At 34.3% G+C, this 20,091-nt stretch overlaps 2 protein-coding genes across 2 annotated transcripts in view; both read left to right on the top strand.

Annotated features, from left to right (window-relative positions):
- zcchc14 (zinc finger, CCHC domain containing 14) overlaps positions 1 to 11,486 on the top strand; it is a 155,496-nt gene extending 144,010 nt beyond the window's left edge. The window contains exon 13 of the mRNA XM_063067000.1: positions 1,564 to 11,486. Within this exon, the coding sequence (XP_062923070.1) occupies positions 1,564 to 1,619 (56 nt within the window). The 3' untranslated portion in view covers positions 1,620 to 11,486. The remainder of the gene's footprint in view (positions 1 to 1,563) is intronic.
- Positions 11,487 to 19,038: 7,552 nt separating this feature from the next.
- ap1g1 (adaptor related protein complex 1 subunit gamma 1) overlaps positions 19,039 to 20,091 on the top strand; it is a 92,620-nt gene continuing 91,567 nt past the window's right edge. Inside the window, exon 1 of the mRNA XM_063066999.1 lies at positions 19,039 to 19,114. The gene's annotated coding sequence lies outside the window, so the exon portion shown is untranslated. The remainder of the gene's footprint in view (positions 19,115 to 20,091) is intronic.

The raw sequence follows: 20,091 nt of genomic DNA, 5'->3' as shown, positions 1-20,091 counted from the left end.
CTATTCTGCTTATTATTTCTTCAAAGAATTCCAACAGATTTGTTCAGGCAAGATTTTCCCTTGATGAAACCATGCTGACCTTGGCCTATTTTATGATATGCCTCCAAGTACCCTGAGATCTCATCCTTAATAATCGACATCTTCCCAACCACTAATGTCAGACTAACTGGCCTATAAGTTCCTATCTTCTGCCTCTTTCTCTTCTTGAAGTGTGGAGTGACACTTGCTATTTTTCATTCTTCCAGAATCATTCCAGAATGTAGTGATTCTTGAACAATCATTACTAATGCCTCCATGATCTCTTCAGACACCTTTTTCAGAACTCTGGAGTGTACACCATCTGGTCCAGGTGACTTAACTACCATCAGACCTTTCAGTTTTTCAAGAACCTTCTCTCGAGTTATGGTAACTTCACACACTCCATGCCTCCTGATAGCTGGAACTTCTGCCGTATTGCTGGTGTCTTCCACAGTGAAGACTGATGCAAAATACTTATTCATCTGCTATTTCATTGTCCCCCATTATTACCTTTCTAATGTTGTTTTCCAGCGGTCTAATACCCACTGTCATCTCCCTTTTACACTTTATCTTCTGAAATATGACAGATGGTGTTTTGCTTCACCCACAGGAAGGAATTCTTAGTCCATAAGAATTAAACTTTTGATATCTTGCTTCAGTAACAAATAAATCCTATATATTAAAATATAAATATATATTCAAAGTAAATATACATTTACTGTATGTTCTAATTCTACTTGATTTCTCAAAATGTATCACTACATGCTTATAGAATTAAATTTTCATCTTGCAACATCAGAATTTCCTTCTGTTTCTGCTGTAGTCTTAGACAACCTTCCTCTTTACCCACAGCACCTCCAGCTTTCATAATATCTGTGATATACTAATCATAATCCTATATTTACATTTAATTTATTAATCACAAAATACAAGTGCTCAGCATCAAGCCTTGTGGTACACCACTGGACACAGATCTCCAAGGTGCCATCTTATGGAAAAAATGTTATTAAACAGAGGCCCTAATTGCTTTCATGTGAAAAGTAGCATAGCTTGATTTGTTACTGGTGTCTGGCCAAACTTATTCTTGAACCACCATTACTAAAATGATTGTTTCTTTTTACATTGCTGTTTGTGGGGACATGCATATTGGCTACTGTAATTCAAGCCGTTGCTTGGCTATTATTCTGAATGTGAGCAGGGATATAATAGGAGTTGTTTTGATAGAGACATAATTTATAATTTTCTAGAACAGATTAAGACTGATAAATGTATGGAATTATTTGAAGAATGATACCCTTTTCCCCTCTCAAAGAATAAATACTCCTTACCTCCAGTTATATTTATTTTTGTAATTGACTTGTGAACTTAATAAATATGGTGATGTATGTTTATAAAAATAAAATCAAATAAACTGTGCATTGATGATTATGATTTGCAAGTTGTTTTAGATGTATTAAAATCCAAATATTTTAAATTTATTTTGGAAGATATTTGCACATTAAAATTCATAATGTGTTTTAATTTGTTTGTTCAATTATCTTTCAGGTACCTTTAGACTGAAGTATGCACCTCCATCTGAAAGTATGGATTCAGCAGACTAATAGTTGGAAATGCACATTGATATGAATCACAGTGTGCCATTGAGTATAATAGTAGCAGGTACAAGGAAAGATGCAAATATGTTCAGTGGATATCACGTCCTGCTAAATTAATTTTGTTTTTTTTTAATCCAAAGGTGCTTTTTTAAAAAATCTTATACGGGAATATAAACTACACTGTGCATGCACTAGCTGTAAATATAAGTATGATGGAGTTTTAAGATGTAATGGCTAAAACCAGGATCAGTGTATTTGGCAAAAATTGTGCATTGGCACAAATGAAAATGAAACTTATCCTGAACTTTTAGGTAACTATGGCTGTTTCTAGGAACTAAAACACAACAGCAGAAATCTTCCAGAGTTAACCATTTTCCTTTTGATGGCCAATACTGTACAGCTTTATAAGAATAGGAAAAAAAATTGTGTTGATTGTTGGGTTTAGTGGGAAGGGAAAGGAATGAACTGACTCCAGAGAGAGGAACAAGGAACTCAGTTTCAGATAATTCATTGTAAAATTTACAATGCAACATTGGTGGAACACAGCAGAATTCTACGAAGTACTCTCATATGACCACCAAGATAGGGAAAATATTTGGAAAAACAACGCCGAAAGAACTGAAGAACTTTTTAAGCCTCTGAGAAGTTACCGAATATAAATATGATTGGGTGGGAAAACTTGTATCTGTTTTTGTAAGGTTCTTCAACTTGTATATTTTTAATATAGAGACCTTTACATGTAAAATGATACAAAAATATTTTTTGTAAAATTAGTTCTGTTTTGTAGAAATATCCTGTCAAGTTCTCCTGAATCAATTTGTCATGTTTACAAGTGTTTGTATCTGTGTGTGTGTGTGTGTGTGTGTGTGTGTACATGTGTGTTTGAGAGAGAGAGAGAATGTGTGCGTACGTGTAAGTCAATCAACAGCTGTTGTAGAAGAGACTTTACATACAGTATGATAGCATTTATGAGAATATTGAATTGGTTTTGCAATTTATAGTTTCAATCAACTTGCATTACACACTAAATCAACAAAGTCAGTTTGTTAACTCTTTTAGTGTGAGAAGGTAGCCTGTTATTTTGTCATCATTTGGAATATAAGAGCAGATTCTTTTTGCTTTCACCCATGAGAAGAATGTCTTGGTACATTGAGATAAATGTTGGAAGAATTTAGCATCAATCACAAAGAAATCTAAATGTTTTATACTACTCCATCCCAGATTTGTAAATACACATCTGTATGAATTGGAAATGCAAGATGTTACTTACAGTGGCTCATCCTCTTGTCTCTATGCAAAGTGGAAGCTCTCCACAGAACTGAACATACACTGCAGTACTGCATGTGATTCAATACGTTTTGATATAAAGTGTGTTAAAATGTTTGATGCAACAAATAATATTGTAGTACAGAAAGAGCTTAGAGATTCAACAATCTTTATTTGTTGCTAATGTGTCATTACATTGCCCAACCCATAAGAAATCAGCTTAGAAGTAACGTCGGAGTAAATTATATGCACATTATTACTTGCCTTAATTAACTTGAAATCAAGAGTTAGTTTTCAAGTAAATTTGATTAAATTATTATAGGTTTCCATTGTGTAATATACTGTTGTGATCAGATGTTTCTAGGTAAGCTTGTTGGTGTAGCCTACACTTTTACTGGGACAGTAGGGTATTGTTTGTAATCTTATGCAGTAAATTTTAATTAAAAGCCCTACTCATTATTAACCTGAAATTTGGAGTGTATATAAAACATTGTTTTCATTTTTGACATTTCTGTGTTTCCAAGGCATGGAAACTTTTTTTTAAGCTATTTTATAAAAGGCCCATGCAATTTCTGCAGTGTGTACCTGCATATGGGGTGATTATGGTACACTGAGTGCTAATTTTTTTCAGTTGAATTGGGAATTAAAACGGATCTTTGGAATCTTGGATGTTATATTGAAAATCAGAACATAACTTCACTAGATAATTTTTGTTTTAACAGTGTATGATTTGATATTTTAAAAATTGCTTGATTTCAATACCATCTGTAACCCAGCTCTCCCATAAAAGTTATTTTAGGGACCAAAGTTGTGTGTCTCTCAAAGGCTTTGGATATTCCATCCTGTAAACCAAATGATTTTAGAAGTGTAGACTGCACCAATAACTCCATAAAATCAGATATTTGGAAACTTCTTGTTGATTTAACATCCTTTGTGCCACTCACTTTTATATTGAAATAAACCATTGGAAGACATCATAACATTGTGCTTCAGTGATGCTGGGTACAGCTTCCCATTTACGATGTTGAAAGAGAAAACTATCTGCTGTATATCTGTATTAGGCCACTTGTGATAACCAAATATTAATTCATAGTACTAGTGAATGACCAAGATACCTACATCCATGGAAGTTTTTTTTGTAATTTATAAGACCATCGTAAAAATGTGTGAATATTATCTGCCTTCAAGATTAAAATAAGAGCACGCCTGAAACAAGTTGGGCAATAGCCTTAAACAATGGACAATCTAAGTTAATGTGAATTTGATATATTCACATAAAGTGATGATAGGCATTAATTTAGAAAGTTTATACCCACCGTTTATACAACTAATAATGTTTGACATCATAATATACAGGAATCTGTAAACATTATGAAATGTTTGGCCGTATCATGTGACTTTATGAAAACTTAGAAGTGTAAGAAATTTATTTTTTTCTTCACTTTTTTCTCATTTGGGAATTTCCAATGTGAGAAATTTGTTTATTCACTTTTGAAGGATTGTGCAACACAAAATGGAAAAGTTTTGGCATATGGTCATCATTCAGATTAGCATTAGAGGAAAAAGGAAATTGTTGCATAACTAAACCTAGATGAGAAACAGATTTGTGCTACCTTTAGACATTTTAAATGAAAAAATATTGAATACTTATCAGTATTGTTCGAATATACTGAAAACTCCCATCGACTGGGCAGAGTTGCAAAAGAACTGGTCCGCAAGATCTGTAAATACATTTTTAAGAAACAGTATATTAAATGTAATAAAGTTATAGGTCGGCTACTGGGTTCATTCATCATACCTTGAAATGCCACCTCTATTATGAAAGAAACATGAGTTGCAAACTAGTCATATTTCTAGCTTACGTTTGCATTTCATATACCAGTACAATATAGAATATAGAGTGATGGGTAGTAGGACTTTTTTCTGAACGGAGAGTGATTATTTCTTTTTTGTCATTGCTGTTCACATTTGTCTCCTCTGTCTTGGTGTTTCTGTGTCTCTCCAATCCAGCTTAGGAAAAGTTAAATCTTCCAAGACTCCAATGGCTAATAATTAAAAGTCTGCATTGATCAAAGCCATAATGGTTAGAGGAGAACTAGCTTCATTCACATTACCTGCTGAATGAACAGTTTTAGTGATTGACGTCAGGCTGTGTTAGTGGTAGATAGGAAATATGATACACTAGGTACAGTCTACACCTCTGATTGCTATTTAATGTTTCCTTTGTATAGATAATGAAAAAGGTGTTATGCTTTATTTATGGCTTTATAGCTTCCAATTTATGAGGATTAATCACTTGAGCAAAAGTGCTAGCTATTGTAAACTCTTAACTCCATTTCTGCAGAAATTGCATCCAGAAATTTGTCCTTACATTAAAGCCAATGAAGCAGAATTTCAGAAAAATAATGAAATGTGCAGATGCTACCATGTAGCAAGTTTAATATTACTTACAAGTTTGAATTTTTCCTCTCAGTGTCTTCAGGAGAGGGAGAAAGTAGGAGGTAACTGAGAAAAATGTATTAAAAGTTTTTTAAAAAATTCCCAAGTGCAATGAAGTACTTGCAAAATCTTCAAAATAAGTATAATATTTGTATTTTTTTCTTTGCAATTTTTCTTGCGAGATCTGACCTCTTACCCTGCTGATTATGTCCCCATCTTGTCAAAGTTGTGTTTTATTTTTTGTAGCACATCTTTTGGTTAAATGTTACAGTTTTCTTTGAAGAATTTTTTTTTAATTCAGTAAGTTTATATACAATATTATGCATACCAGACAGAGATTTGGAGACTTACGGAAACCTGACAGTGGTTTGAAATCATCACTCTTACTGAAGGTGGTAATTGATGGTTCATGATAGTCACCTGAAATGTTTAGATGTTTAGTATATTCTCAAAATTCTGACATATCTGTAACTTTTATAGAGTTTTGTAACTTTTTTCCCTTTGAGTTTACTTTCACCAGCTAATACCACTATGCCATACATTTAATGTGTAATAATATGAGTATTGAAATTATGATATCATCTAAGTTTATCATGTGATAATTGCTATCTTGTTACTAAATCTATAACATAATGCGTTGAAAACTGAATAACTTGTTCTGGCGATTCTATCTTCTCCATCATTAAATATTGCATTCTATATAGAACTGTTGAGTTGAAGCACTCCAACATCCTGTTTACCATGGTTTCCTCGTACCTTTTGAAGGTTTAGTGAAGACATAAAACTTAAAATAAAAATAGTATATTTGACGAGTACACTGCAAAATTAACTGGTTTTCAATTGACGCCAATTTAGAATACTACTTGTAGTTTCCTTTTCATGACCTGAATCTTCAATGATTTCACTACTACCTTGATTTGCTCTCTTTGTGGAGGCAAATATATCACTGTATCTTAATATCTCTCTATTGTTACTGCATAGTAATAGTGGAGAGTTTAGGATACAGATACAAATTCATAATGAGGATGAAAAAGTTTCTCTGCTACTCCATTATTATAATAGTAGACACAGTAAAATTGAACTTCAGCTTTACACCTGGGTGTAAAACAGATAATTTTTTCATAGGAACAGTTCAAAATTTATTTGCAACTGAATTACGGTTTCACAATGGGCAGAATTCAAGTTCTACTGTATAATGTCATTATTATAAAAATTGATTTTTGAAATTTTAGCAGACCTGGGGAGTGATAATATACAGAATGATAATTAAAATATAATTACATTTTATAATCACCAGGCTGCAATGGCTTCTGTATTTCATGCATTCTGTGCAGATGATTGGTTCATAATTCATTTTTGAATTTTAAAAAAACATTATATAAAGTTTTAATTCCTTGGTAACTATTCGACCTTATGTGTTTGTGATATGTATAAATTGCTGATTTGGTTCAGATTACCCTTACAGAAACATAGCCGTTTTCTATTGTTTTTTAATTAGAATGTTTTCTCCTTTAATTGAGGGGTAATAGTGGTGAGATCTAGTACAATTTTTATCTTTAACACAAGATATTGCAGCATACACATAACAGTCAAAGGAAATTATAGCGTCATGTATGCATCTTGAACCTAATCATAACAATTTAACCTCTAGGATGAAATTGTCAAATGCCTATTTGTCTCACATCTAATGAAATTTGTATTGAGAATACCCAAACAGAACCTCCTATAACATTCATATTATAATTTCTCCAGGCCAAGTTCAAACTCTTTTCCCATGAGTAAAAGGACATTCTAGAAGAAGAATATAAGAATGTATTAGCCTGACAGGGGTGTCGTATTTTTAAAGCTCCATGTATTTAGCTGTTGTTAGGGCACTGTAGAATCTTACATAGAACTGGCACACTACCTAATAAAAGGGTCCCAGAAATTTTGTAGTGGAACAAATGCTTGCATATGTGAAACACTAACATTCCCATTGATAAATTGGTGTAAAGTGTGCACAAGAATTTATTTTTGAGAGCTTCATTATTTTAATATCCAGGTTATACCATTGCTTAGAAATTCATACCTTTGTCAACTCCAATAAAACTTAATTTTAAATGCAGAGATCTTGCAGCCATTATAATGTAGTGTATTTAGTGCTACCAACTGGCGACGGATTTCTATGCAAGTTGATCTTTGCAGCATTCTTGGAAACAGCCAAGGGGTATTTGGCTTAAAAGAAGTTCATTTATTTTCAGAGTCCAAAGATCACTTTAACCTGGTATGAGGGTCTTGCATATCAATCTGAATTATGTATTGGCAAGTTTACAACTATGTTGCATTTAAATTATTTACCTTTTTTTGTAGAACCATTTGATCTGTAAAGTGCCATGGTAAACTGTCATCAGAAATGTGCTGGATACTGAACAGACTTTTATCATTATAAAAATAAATAATGATGAAAATACTGAGCAGTTCAAGCAGCATGAATCTGGAGAGAAAAACACAATATTTCAGAATAATGGCATTTCATCAGACCTGGGACAAGTGAGAAGTTTTTTATGTCGTAGAGAAGAGGGGAGGTGGAAAGAACAAAATTACTTGTTCTTTAATCACTGCCAATTTACAGTATGTTTGTATAGTACTAGACAGTACTATTTGTCTTCATGTCAAGTTACTTTTAGACTATTTTTGGTAGGTGCTCTGGATAGTTACATGGTTTGAAGATTTTGTATAATCCAGCTCTAGATTTTTCTCCCCAATCCCTTTCCTAATGTACTGTCTTCTCATCAGAATTATTGAGGTTAGCCAGTAAACTTTTTCATGTTTGCTGTCATAAGTTTAACAGGATAATTTAATATGTATTTTTAAACAAGATGTGTTGGCTGATCTTTTATTTTTTCCCCTTTTCTTCAACTCTTTACTTCCATACTGATCCCCCCATTATGGTCCACCAAATACTAAATAAATTCCGATTGAAAATAGTCCAGGAAAATTTTAATAAGCACCTTGAAAGTTGATGTTAAATTTTACAAGGGCATTTTATAACACTCAAAATTAGGAGAAATTTCATTAGATTAATATTTATTTGTGCAATTTTGACAGCTAATTAATCCTTGATGTTACAAAGAAATGAGTTCTAACACTTTTGTATCATATTTACTCATATTCTGTTCAAATGAAATATAATCATGGGATAATATACCATGTAAGTTTTTATTTTGCATGGTGGAGAATGATGGACTCATATTTTTAATACTGAAAAATTACTTAGTACACATTTATTGAGGTAGAGTTCTTGACTCCTCAGTAATATATCCTCTTTTACATGTAAATAATGCCTATTGTTTAAGAATCTGTTTCTCATTTGGAATCTGTGGTTTTTATACTGTATATCCATAGAAAACTTTGAAATTTAACTAAGATTGGGTAGTACTACCTCTAGTTAAATTATAAAATATCTTTACTTGAATTGAGCAAAACATTTTCTTATGTTGTACACCAGGTATAAATATTAGAGTTTTGAGATACATTTCTCTATTTTCACAGAAAATGTATCTTGTATTAGTCCTCATGATATGTAAAACATTTTAAAATTCTACGTTGTCCTCAGTTCAAATTGTTATATTTGCAATCTGTCGATAAAGCATTCATTTTAACTATGATTTTAAAATAATGTTTTTCTAAGTGCTTGCTTGCAGTAAAAATGGCATGCACAACACTGCATGTTATTCAGTTCAAAAGTAAACCTTACTTTTGATTCTTGGTTTCTTATTGAGTAATAAGATACCAGATATTGTAAATTAAATCTGTCCTCTGTTTCTTACCAATCGCTGCATATAATAACTTGATTTTAAAAGTAAAATTTCATTGGATTAAGACATCTTGTGATTTATCCAGTCAATGCCTGTTTACATTGAACAACAATGTGTTGATATAAAATTTCTGTTTTCATAGTGAAATAAATATTCCCATTAAATTTGAACTGCCTCTCTTTTAATGAACTGAATACATGATCAATTTTTTTCTGACTTTCTCCATTGGGAATCTCAAAATTTAGTTACAAAGTCTATCAGTTGCAGCATCTCAATTATCAACAGCTGGTGCAACAGTGTCTTACCTGCACAGTCAAATCTTGATGACATTTTTAGGTATTCCTAAAAGTGCAGATTATAATTCAATACTCTGATTTTGACCACCAAATCACGTTTGCCTTCTTCTGTTGCATGACTTTTGTAATTTTATTTGGTAGTTTAAGAGCTAATTTACTGTAATTAAATATTACCTAAATGAAGACACAGTATTTGCTGTGTACTCTTTCCTGTTTTAGCTTTTAGAAAAAACATTTTAAAACTTAATTTTTTAAATGTGGTCAAGATCAGTTATATCTGATATCAATGATTTGATAACATAAAGAATACATTTTAAATCAAATCTTACTTAGTTTCTTAATACATCTGTACTTGTTCAGTCATTCCCAGGTTGGAAATGTGATTTTTAGCAGTGCTCTTTTTTTTCTACTTTGTTTGTTACAATGTTTTGGCATTCCAGTGTTTCTAAAACATTAAAAGAAGTGGAACTAAACACATGAAGAATATTAATATATCAAAGTAAATTGAAACTACCTTTTCTGAATTTACATGGCCATGTTATGGCATAAAAGTATTCTTTAAGATCTTCAATTTAATTTTCAGTGGAATCCTGTTCTATTTGAAATAATGTGGTATTTTGGCATTACATTTTGCCTTTAGCATGCTTATCATTTTGTAGATTGTCTAGTTTCTTTAAAGCTCTTTAGTTCTTTATCTGTTGCCTTTTATAGTTTTGCATTACTCAACTCCTGTAAAAATGTAGCAGAGAAACTGGCCTAAAACTACCTTTATGCGAGAACTCAAGATAATTGACCTCCTCTTTTCTATACACCTTCTGTTTTCTATACAATTTGACGTGGCACACGAACAAGTCGCAAGAATAATGAACACATTTTGATGCACTGCAGTGCGATGAATATATTGTGTCATGTGCATCACTAATGCTTATTTTCTTCTTCAATTTTTCTAAGGTGGTGGGAGTTGGCTGGTGTCATATAGATGTTTTCTTACAATTTACAAACTCCAAAACTTGTAGATCTAAACAATATGAGCTGTAACAAGTTAGTCATTCTGCAATGCCTAGCATTTCTCAATAAAACGTACACCCCACAGATCACGTAAATTAAGGAAATAAGCTTTTTTTCACTGTAATTGTAAAGAAATCCAAATGTTATGAGCCTTCCATTACCAATACTAATAAATTAGATATTTTCTTTTCCTGGCTTGTACTGACACATTTTTGAATATTAAACTAAAACAGTATTTTATTTGCTATTGCCCTGACAGGTTATTTGACACAAGTAATTTGCACAAATGTAAATAGTAAATTGAAATGTGTGCTATTCAGTGAAGGGAGGGATATAAAAATATTTCTTTATCAACTCAATTTCAGACTTTACCCTTGAGAGGTTTTTGTTTGGATTGTTGAGAGATGTTTTAAAATTATTGTTATTTTTTAGTGAATTAATATTTTTGCCTTGTTAAACTGGTTTAAATAATAATGCCTTTCATTCTTTGTCAGTATGACAACAATGCAGCAGTCACTGCCGAGACTCCAGATAACATTATTTATGCCATCATAGTAGTTGCTGCTTGCATCAATATTTGACAGAACTGTTAAGTGCCATAATTTATAAGTGCCATAGAAATATTTTGGCCCATCTTGGGAGTCAATATTGTTGTATAGTAACAAATTTTACAATGGCAAGATAAATTATGCTTTCTTTGTATTCTACCTAAGTTTATGGAAAGTTCAGTTATATTGGTAGTCATTTTTTTAGCCCATTAATGCAACTTAATATCAAAATATTTGAGATTGAAAACATAGTAACGCTCATTTTGAACCATTGCACATTTCAATATTTAATGTTTTGACCATTGTGCATGTAGCATTAATATTGAAAATTATTGCAGTTCCATAAAATAAAATTATTATGCAATTGATTTGAACTCAACACAGCTTTCACACATTATTTTGTTTTTATATTACTTTGTTAATGAAAGGAACACAATGTACATTTGTAGAGAAATACATTTTTATCTTATAAGTCCTGTTGTATTTTAAATGCCAATACAAAAAAGCAATAAAAATATGATCATGCATTTGTTTTTTTTTCTTCTATCTTAAAGCATCAATAGACAATTGATCTTCCTGTCAAAGGGATAGAAGGGATAAAATTTCCCATGGACTGTTCATCTTCTAGTTAATAGAGCCATGAAAGAGTACACATTATTCATCTATATTAACACGTTTTTAGCAAGCTATAAATTTTTAGTGAAATACTTATAGCTGGACCACAATGTAATAGCAAACTATCCATTACTATAATTAAATTATACTCAAGAAATCTAAAATGTTTAAAATCAAATAGTGGAAATCATTGACAGATACCAGGAATTATATATTTTTTATTTTATAGAGATACAGTGCGGAACAGGGCCTTCCGGCCCTTTGAGCCACGCCGCCCAGCAATCCCCCAATTTAACCCCAGCCTAATCATGGGACAATTTACGGTATTCAATTAACCTACCAATTGGTATGTCTTTGGACTGTGGGAGGAAACTGGAGCACCCGGAGAAAACACACAAGGTCACAGGGAGAACGCACAAACACCTTGCAGGCAGTGGTGGGAATTCAACCCACATCGCCTGTACTGTAAAGCATTGTGCTAGCTACTACACTGCTGTGCCGCCTGGTGTCTTTGAAATTGCTAAGAACTGTGAGTAAACTAGAATTCAGGAAAGTTAGAGGAATAGGAAAGCAGGAGAAGGTTACTGTGTACATCAAGGACCCACATGAAGTTACTTGAGCTAGCTCATCAGAAAAACCTTTCATTTGAAATGTGTTTCTAATGTATATTTAATAAATTAATTACAGTGAACACTTGAAATAAATGGGACAGTGTTTAATTTTGTTTTTTTTTAAAGAAACGATGATAAATATACTTCCAAAATAAATAAATTGTCCAAAATAAATTGGGATTCTCAAAATTGAACTTGTCATATACCATGGCTCCAACAAGAGGCAGCTTCATTTCAATCACGGACATTTTGGGAGTAAATACTAAACCAAAATGCAATTTAGATGGACAATCTTCAGAAGCAGAAGAACCAAATGTATGGGTTGAGACTACTTAAGAAACAACTCTTTAGGATAAATGAACATTCTTCAGAGCATTGCATGGAACACAGGATATTCGAAGTTGAAAAGATAACTGAAATGTTAACTCTGTTTATTTTTCTATAGATACTGCCCAATCTGCTGTACGTTTCCAGCATTTTCTGATTTTGTTTCAGATTTCAAGGTTCTGATTTTTTAATTAAAAAATGTAGATTGATAAATTGAAAAATTAAAAGGGAGTTTGTCAAAAATGATCAATGGTTATATTGTAGATTGTACAAAAGTAGTTCAATGGAAAATTTGGTGGCGAGATTAGTTAAGGCCCATCTTTGTCTTACTCTTGTTCATTACACATATGTACTGATACAGCCATTCAGAGTTAGTCCTGATGAAGGGTCTTGGCCTGAAACGTCGCTGTACCTCTTCCTAGAGATGCTGCCTGGCCTGCTGCGTTCGCCATCAACTTTGATGTGTGTTGCAGCCATTCAGAGTTAGATTTTCAGTAGCGCCAATTTTGGCAAACTCAATGAATTATTTCTCTGCTGCTTTGTGATCACTTTATCACCACAAATCTCTAAAAATTTAATGCCACACCTTTTGCAACCGATCTGAACATTCACACTTACCTTCAATTTTCGGTTTGTCGTGAGAGATCTGATTGTTTCATGATCAGCATACTTTTAAACATCATATGTCCATTCCAACACTGATGAATCCACTCTTTCAATACATGCTTGAGATCTTTATTTTTCACTTTATACAGTCTTCTATTTTTCATTAACTTAATGTTCATAACATATGTGCGGTCACTTGTCAAAACTGTCTGTGGTGTGCAGAGACCTGTGCATCACCTGGGATTTTCCATTTGTGATCCCATGTCAGCGCTCAAAAAATTTGGTTTTCATATTTTAGAATTTCAGAAAAGGGGTGCTCAATCTGTAGTAATAAAATACAGATTCGAGCGAGAAGTTACAGTGGAACATAAATTAAGTGAATTATATAAATAATGGCATATAGTATATAGAAATAGATAAGATCAATCTTTCTGAGCCTTACCTTTACAGCACCTGTCTCTTTTCAGATCCAGAACCTGAACAAGGTGGTCAGGTAGCATATCAGAAGAAACACTTGTCATTCAACATTATTTTTGCAGACACCAGTTTAGAATAATGTCCTATGTACTGTATTTCAGAAGGTAGATGAGAGGACTTTGGGAGATGTATGCAAATCTGAACAGGATGGTTCAGAAAGATATTGCAAGCAATCCTTCCTATAGAATCCCTCATTTTTATTGGCCAAATCTATTGAAAAAATGGGAATACATGTCAGAACTAACTGCATAGACCTGCCTACTAGCAAGCTTTCAGAGAGCCACAGGTACCAATTTGCATGTAAAATGGAAACTTTCCAAAGCCCAGTCGCATTCAGCCATGACATGACTCATATACCAAGAACAGATGAGTTTTTTTTGACTAGAGCAATTTCAGCAAATTGAATACACAGAGCTTAATATGAAAAATAGTTTCTGTATTCAAGTAGAGTGACAGAATCAAGGGTGAATAATTATAACTATTAATTTAAGCTGGAATAAACAACACTGGACAATAGATTTTTTGGAAAGTGCTCCATCCTGGGAATTTTTTTTTTGTTTATGATAGATCACTTGAAGCTGAACAGAAATATAATTTCAGATAACTTGTATCAAATAGGAGTTTGGAGAAACAAATTATTTTTTATTGAATATAATGCATTTAATTGCATAACGGTGTTGATGCTTTGTAAGAAGTTTAACTAAGCTAAAAATGTTTTGTTGAAGATTTTCATTTTGTCGTGGATTCTACGACATATTTCTACTCAGTGTTTGAGGCTTCTTGTTTAAGTGTCCAACAATAATTAACGAGCACTTATGATATTGTTTCTCCATGACCACAATGTCCTAGCAAAACCTTTCCCCATACTCGTTACTGACGGTGCAGGGATCTTTGCAAATCCTCTAAATAGGAATGCAGAAAATGAATCTTTAGTGCCATGTTGCACTCCATGGTTTTGAATGCTTGAAGCATGTTATCAACCAGCTACATGAGGTTTGGTGCTCTGTAGCTGCCAAGGAAATTTTTGACAACATGCTTGAATCACCTTCCGTACAATTTTCTCCAGCCCCACTAGAAATTCTTCGAATTGCTTGTCGTTGATAATCTGTTTGATTTGTGGACCAACAAAAATGTCTTTCTTAATCTTGGCATGAGGGAAACATCTGTCTCAAATATCAAAATCCTTCATGGAAATTTATGACTTTTATAAAACCTGTCCTGTTTAGGCAGCATCCACCTTGCCTAAACATGCCCAGGAATGCCTGGATAAGATAGAAAACTTTTCAGCTTACATTGTGGCAACATTTTAATTGACTTGAATTATGAATTGAAATAACAAATGTAGACAATTTCAAAAAAAGTGTGATTGGAAAATTTCATGATGATTTTCATGATCAGCAGCCCAAAATCCATTGTACACTCCCAAATGTATTCAGGAAGCAAAATCTTTGTTGTCTATTACTGCTAATTAGAAGATGCCTTTATTATTATAATAAATTATAGTAGCTTGCATGGCTTGAATAGTACATAGCTTTACTGCAATTACAGCACACTAACTAATATAAAGATTTTCAAAAGATCTTTTTGTAATTTATTGCAAAAAAACGCCCTAAAGTGAGTTTTATTACTGGCTGTCTAATGAGACCCTCGCCATAATAATCATTGGGGAAACCAAGTTGCAATGAAGAAAAGGGTGTGAGCGAATTGCTCATCATTTTCATGTTCTTTTCTATCTAGCCTCAGATAGCATTGCCACCATTAGGGAGTACCTGGTATAATTTTTGTCTCAAATTATTCTGACTGTACCCATTCTCATATGTTAGTTTCTGGACTGCCATTTGTGTTGGCAGTCAATCAGATTTTCTCAGGTCAGATCTCCAGGTCATCAATCCAATCCAACTCCTCAATTTAGCAAATGACAAGTTTGCAATGTCTATTTAAATAATAAAACTCAAATTGAATTATACATATTATTATCACACCAACTCAAACTCATCACAGTGCACTTATTAACATACATTTGTTGAAAAGCAGTCTTTTTCTGCTGATCTACTTAAGTTATACACTCAGTGGCCACTTTATTAGGTACAGGAATGGAACCAGTGTGGTCTTCTGCTGTTTTTGCCCATCCACTTCAGGATTCTATATGTTCTGCATTATTTTTCTGTCAGTGCAAATCAGTTTGGACATTCTCCTCTAACCTGTTGCATTAAAAAAGCGTTTTCACCCACAAACTGCCATTTCCTGGATTTTTTTTTGGGGGGGGGGGTTGCACCATTCTGTGTAAACACTAAGCTAGAGACTGTTGTGTATAAAAATCCTAAGAGATCAGCAGCTGTTGAGATACTCAAGCCACCCTGTCTAGCACCAACAATCATTTCATACCATTCTGATGTTTGGTCTTTACAACAACTTGTCTGCATGCTTAAATGCATTGAGTTGCTGCCCCACGACTGGTTGAATAAATATTTGCACTAATAAGTAGGTGTACCTAATAAAGTGATTACTGAGTGCATATCTAACCATTGGTAGATACAAGCCTTGAGTGTAGGGCTGAATTGGTGTTGGCTAATCCTCAGAAACTGAAATGATTTCATATTATAAAAACCAGTTTCAATGTAATATTTTGTCACCATATTCCACTATTTTAGCTCTTGACAGGTCAATTTGAGTATGGAAAATCAAAAACTACATTTAATGGAAATTTGAAATAAAAACTGAAAATGCTGGAAAACTCAGCAGGTCAGGCAGCATCTGTAGAAAGAGAAGATTAGTTAACACTTCATGTCAAAGACCCTTCACCAAAACTGTGAGGTGAGAGAACAAGTTAGTTCAGATTCATCTTCACTGTTATTCAACTGTATACATGAGTGCAGCCAAATGAAACAGTGTTCCTACAGACCAAGGTTCACAACATAATAAGATTGAAGTGGCAAAACAGGGAGGAGGAGATATGGACAGGACAAAAAGAATCTCTCTGATAATGTGAGGTCAGCACCATAATCAGGTTTAATATCACTGGCATATGCTGTTCAATGCCATGCATGATAAAATATATTTTTAAAACTGTTAAATGTAATTATGTATGAATAATTATATTAATTTGTTAAATTAGTAGTCAGTTCGTGTTCATGGGTTCAATGTCCATTCAGAAATCGGGTGGCAGAGGGAAGAAGCTGAGTGTGTGTCTTCCAGGTTTTGTATCTCCTTCCTGATAGTAACAATGAGAAGAAGGCATATCCTGGTTGGAGGATGCCGCCTTTTCGAGCCACTGCTCCTTGAAGATATCTTGGATACTACGGAAGCTAGTACCCATAATACTATTGCACTCTGTGCTCATCATGATTGATGTTGGTGGGACCAAGCCTAGACTGGCAACAGTTTTGCATGGCACATACACTTTCTACAATGGCCAGATTGAGGTTCTGGTTGTACATTATTCCAGCTCCCCTTCCCATTCCCACTCCCATCTCTATTGCCAAGGACAAACTGGAAGAACACAACAGCTCATATTCCTCTTTATTTTCATGTATTTCTTTGCCCCTCCTACTAGTCCATCAATAATCTCACTTTTTTTGTTCACCTTTTCCATTCCTCGCCCACTTGTTACCCCTACCTGGTTCCATCTGCCCTCATCCACATACATATCCATCTGGATTTCTTCTTCCTTGAGCCACCTTTGCTATCCTTCCCCCCACCCCACCTGGTTCCATCTGCCTAATCTCCCCAACTACACCCTTCACCCCCCCATCCCACTTATCCATTTCCACCCATCACCTACCAATCTCTGTCACATAACACCACCTCTTCTCTATATAATGGGCATCTTCCCTCTGAACTCTCAATTCTGATGCAGGGTCTTGACATGAAATGTCAACTATTCCTTTGCCTCCACAGATGCTGCTTGAGTCACTAAGTTCTTCCAGCAGTTTACTTTTTAGTGCAGATACCAGCATCTGCAGCCTTTTGAGCCTTCATTAAGCAAATTATCTGATTATCATCGTAGTGCTGTATTGACACTTAGTATGCACAAATTAGTTGCCACATTTTCTATCACGATGTATGTAAATTTAAAATAATGCTGTTGAGATTATGAAAAGTGCCATTTTGTTTTTATTTTGAAATCTCTGCCATAGCCTCCATATCTACAAACTCCCATAGATCCGGGCCATTTTTCAATACAGGACTTTGGTTTATATTTCCACTTTCCCAGCATGATCACTTTTGCCTTCAGCTAATTTGATCGCTAGATTAGGCATTCCCTTCAAAACAATTTCACCTCTTTCTCTTCCCTTAAGGCACTTAATAGAAACTTGAAATTTAGGTTAAGTTAATATCACTGTATGTAGCTTGTGCAATAATTTTAAGTTTAACATTTTGGGATCTTACTTTGTTAAAGCTGATAAACACATTGCATCCATTGAAATCATTTATCATGCAATTTCTTTGTTTTTCGTATACTTTTATTTCGGCTTTTATGAGGCATTTTCTAAATCTCGTTTTAATTACAGCAACAGACAATTCCAACTCTCAAAATACGTTGTGAATATATCTGACATATAACGAATTTTATTTCAGCATAATACATCTGTAATTCCGCCAAGGATAGTCCTAAACCCGGCTGCGAAAGGTGGAGGCTTGAGCATGGGGCTAGCAACCCTATCCCGTAAAGACCCAGAGCTACAGAAACGTCAACAAAAGCTGCATAGACCTCATCCCTGGGAGAGGAAGGATCTTCGAGAATGGGCTACACTTGGGGACAACTTGTAAGACTGGCCCAGAACAGAGGATTCTGGCTAACTCTGTTGGTGGCCTATGCCCCAGTAGCGGTGATGGGCTTAAGTAAAAGTACGTACGTATAATAAATGCATAGATTTAGCCCCCAATCTGTCCGGGGCTATCCATGTTATTGCCTCCTAAGAAGTTATAAAAGAGGGAAGTTACAGATTTTAATTTCATATCCACCATCCCGGGGCTGTTAAGATAATGACTGATTTATTGACTGTACCCAATAAAACAAATCAGTACCAGTTATAATAATCTCTGCTTTCTAATTACAATGAATTGAAGGAAGAAGCAGGAAGCGGAGAAGCCTTTTGACCTTCAGCCGAACCACTTTCAACTCACACCACGTGATCAGACCCGACTCGCCCTCTGTGACGTCATCACTGATTGCCACGAGTATTTCCGCAGCACTCCCTTGCTATCTAAGCTACATCCACATTGAAAAAAAATACACAACTCCCCCATCCGAGGTGAGCTCATTAATTTACTACGAGAATATAATTTAAAGTATTTTTGTTCAAAGACACTCGTGTATTCCTCCTCTAATAATGTTAAAATAAAAATAAAGGAGATATTTGCCGCGAGGATTTTTTTCCGGAAAAAAGGTCAGTGTAACTCTCCGCATCCGGTAGACAGTGATGAGGCTGGAAGGCCGCCATTTTGGATGTGAGCTGGAGCTGCCGGTGCCCGGACGAGTTGCAGCCGTCGGTGCGATCGCTTCGGCTGGTAGGTGACCGGACCTCCCCGGGGAATCACCTGGCCTTCAGGCCTCCTCTCAGCGGTTGAAATGCTTTGCTCTCGACCACGGCAGTACACTCTTCCTTCGCCTCTTCCCCCTGCCTTGTTGTTGAAGTTTTTTTTAAACTGGGAGACTGAGGCCGGTGAGCGCGGCCTCGCTGATTCCCGTGACTCGATTGGTTTCATTCTGCAGCTCCATCTCTTCTTGTCCGTGCCACCTTCTCAATTGTAGTCACCCGCATTCTCAAAGTACTGGTTCTCCAGATTGGATCAGACAAGTTCCTTATGGTGTGATGTTTCTTCTTCATTTATTATTCCGGAGTAGTTTTACGTGAAAAATTGAATGCTGTCCGAGTTCCACTTTATTGCACTTTTCGTCGGGTGGCATGACCATCTCGGGAGTAGGAGTTTATGGATATGCTGTGATGAAGTACACTCTGATACTACCAAGTGATCTGTCGGATTATTTTGAAAGATTTTATTTGTAATTTATGTCCACAGTTTCAGGGAGAGAATTTTTATTTGGATATTTATGATAAAAGGAGATTATAAAATATAGTAATGTCAGTTGTCACAAGAGGAGCAGTGACTTTCATTGAGATAGTTAAACCAAACATTTTAGTAGGCTGTCATAGTCTACTGATTGTTATTTAGAATATTAATAATGGTTATTCTAAAGACAAGATCTTTGACTCTACATTCTAGACCAAGAAATAGTTTAAGGCTATGGATTTTTGGTGCTACTAAACTAAATATAATTTTACAAGTGCATGTAAACCATTGCTATTAGAAAAGTTGTATTTAACAATGCAACAAATTATTTAAAATATTTAATTTAGAGGTTATTGGGTCAAGTTAGTTGTAAGCTAGCTCCTTAATATACTTCTGTTGTTTACAGCTTTGAGAGTGTGAATATGCAATTTATGAAAGTGCACATTTTAAACCTAACATTGTTTCTTTGTGTT

Source organism: Mobula hypostoma, chromosome 14 (assembly GCF_963921235.1).
Source record: "Mobula hypostoma chromosome 14, sMobHyp1.1, whole genome shotgun sequence".
Lineage (NCBI taxonomy): Eukaryota > Metazoa > Chordata > Chondrichthyes > Myliobatiformes > Myliobatidae > Mobula > Mobula hypostoma.
This window is presented reverse-complemented; position numbering and strand designations above follow the sequence as displayed.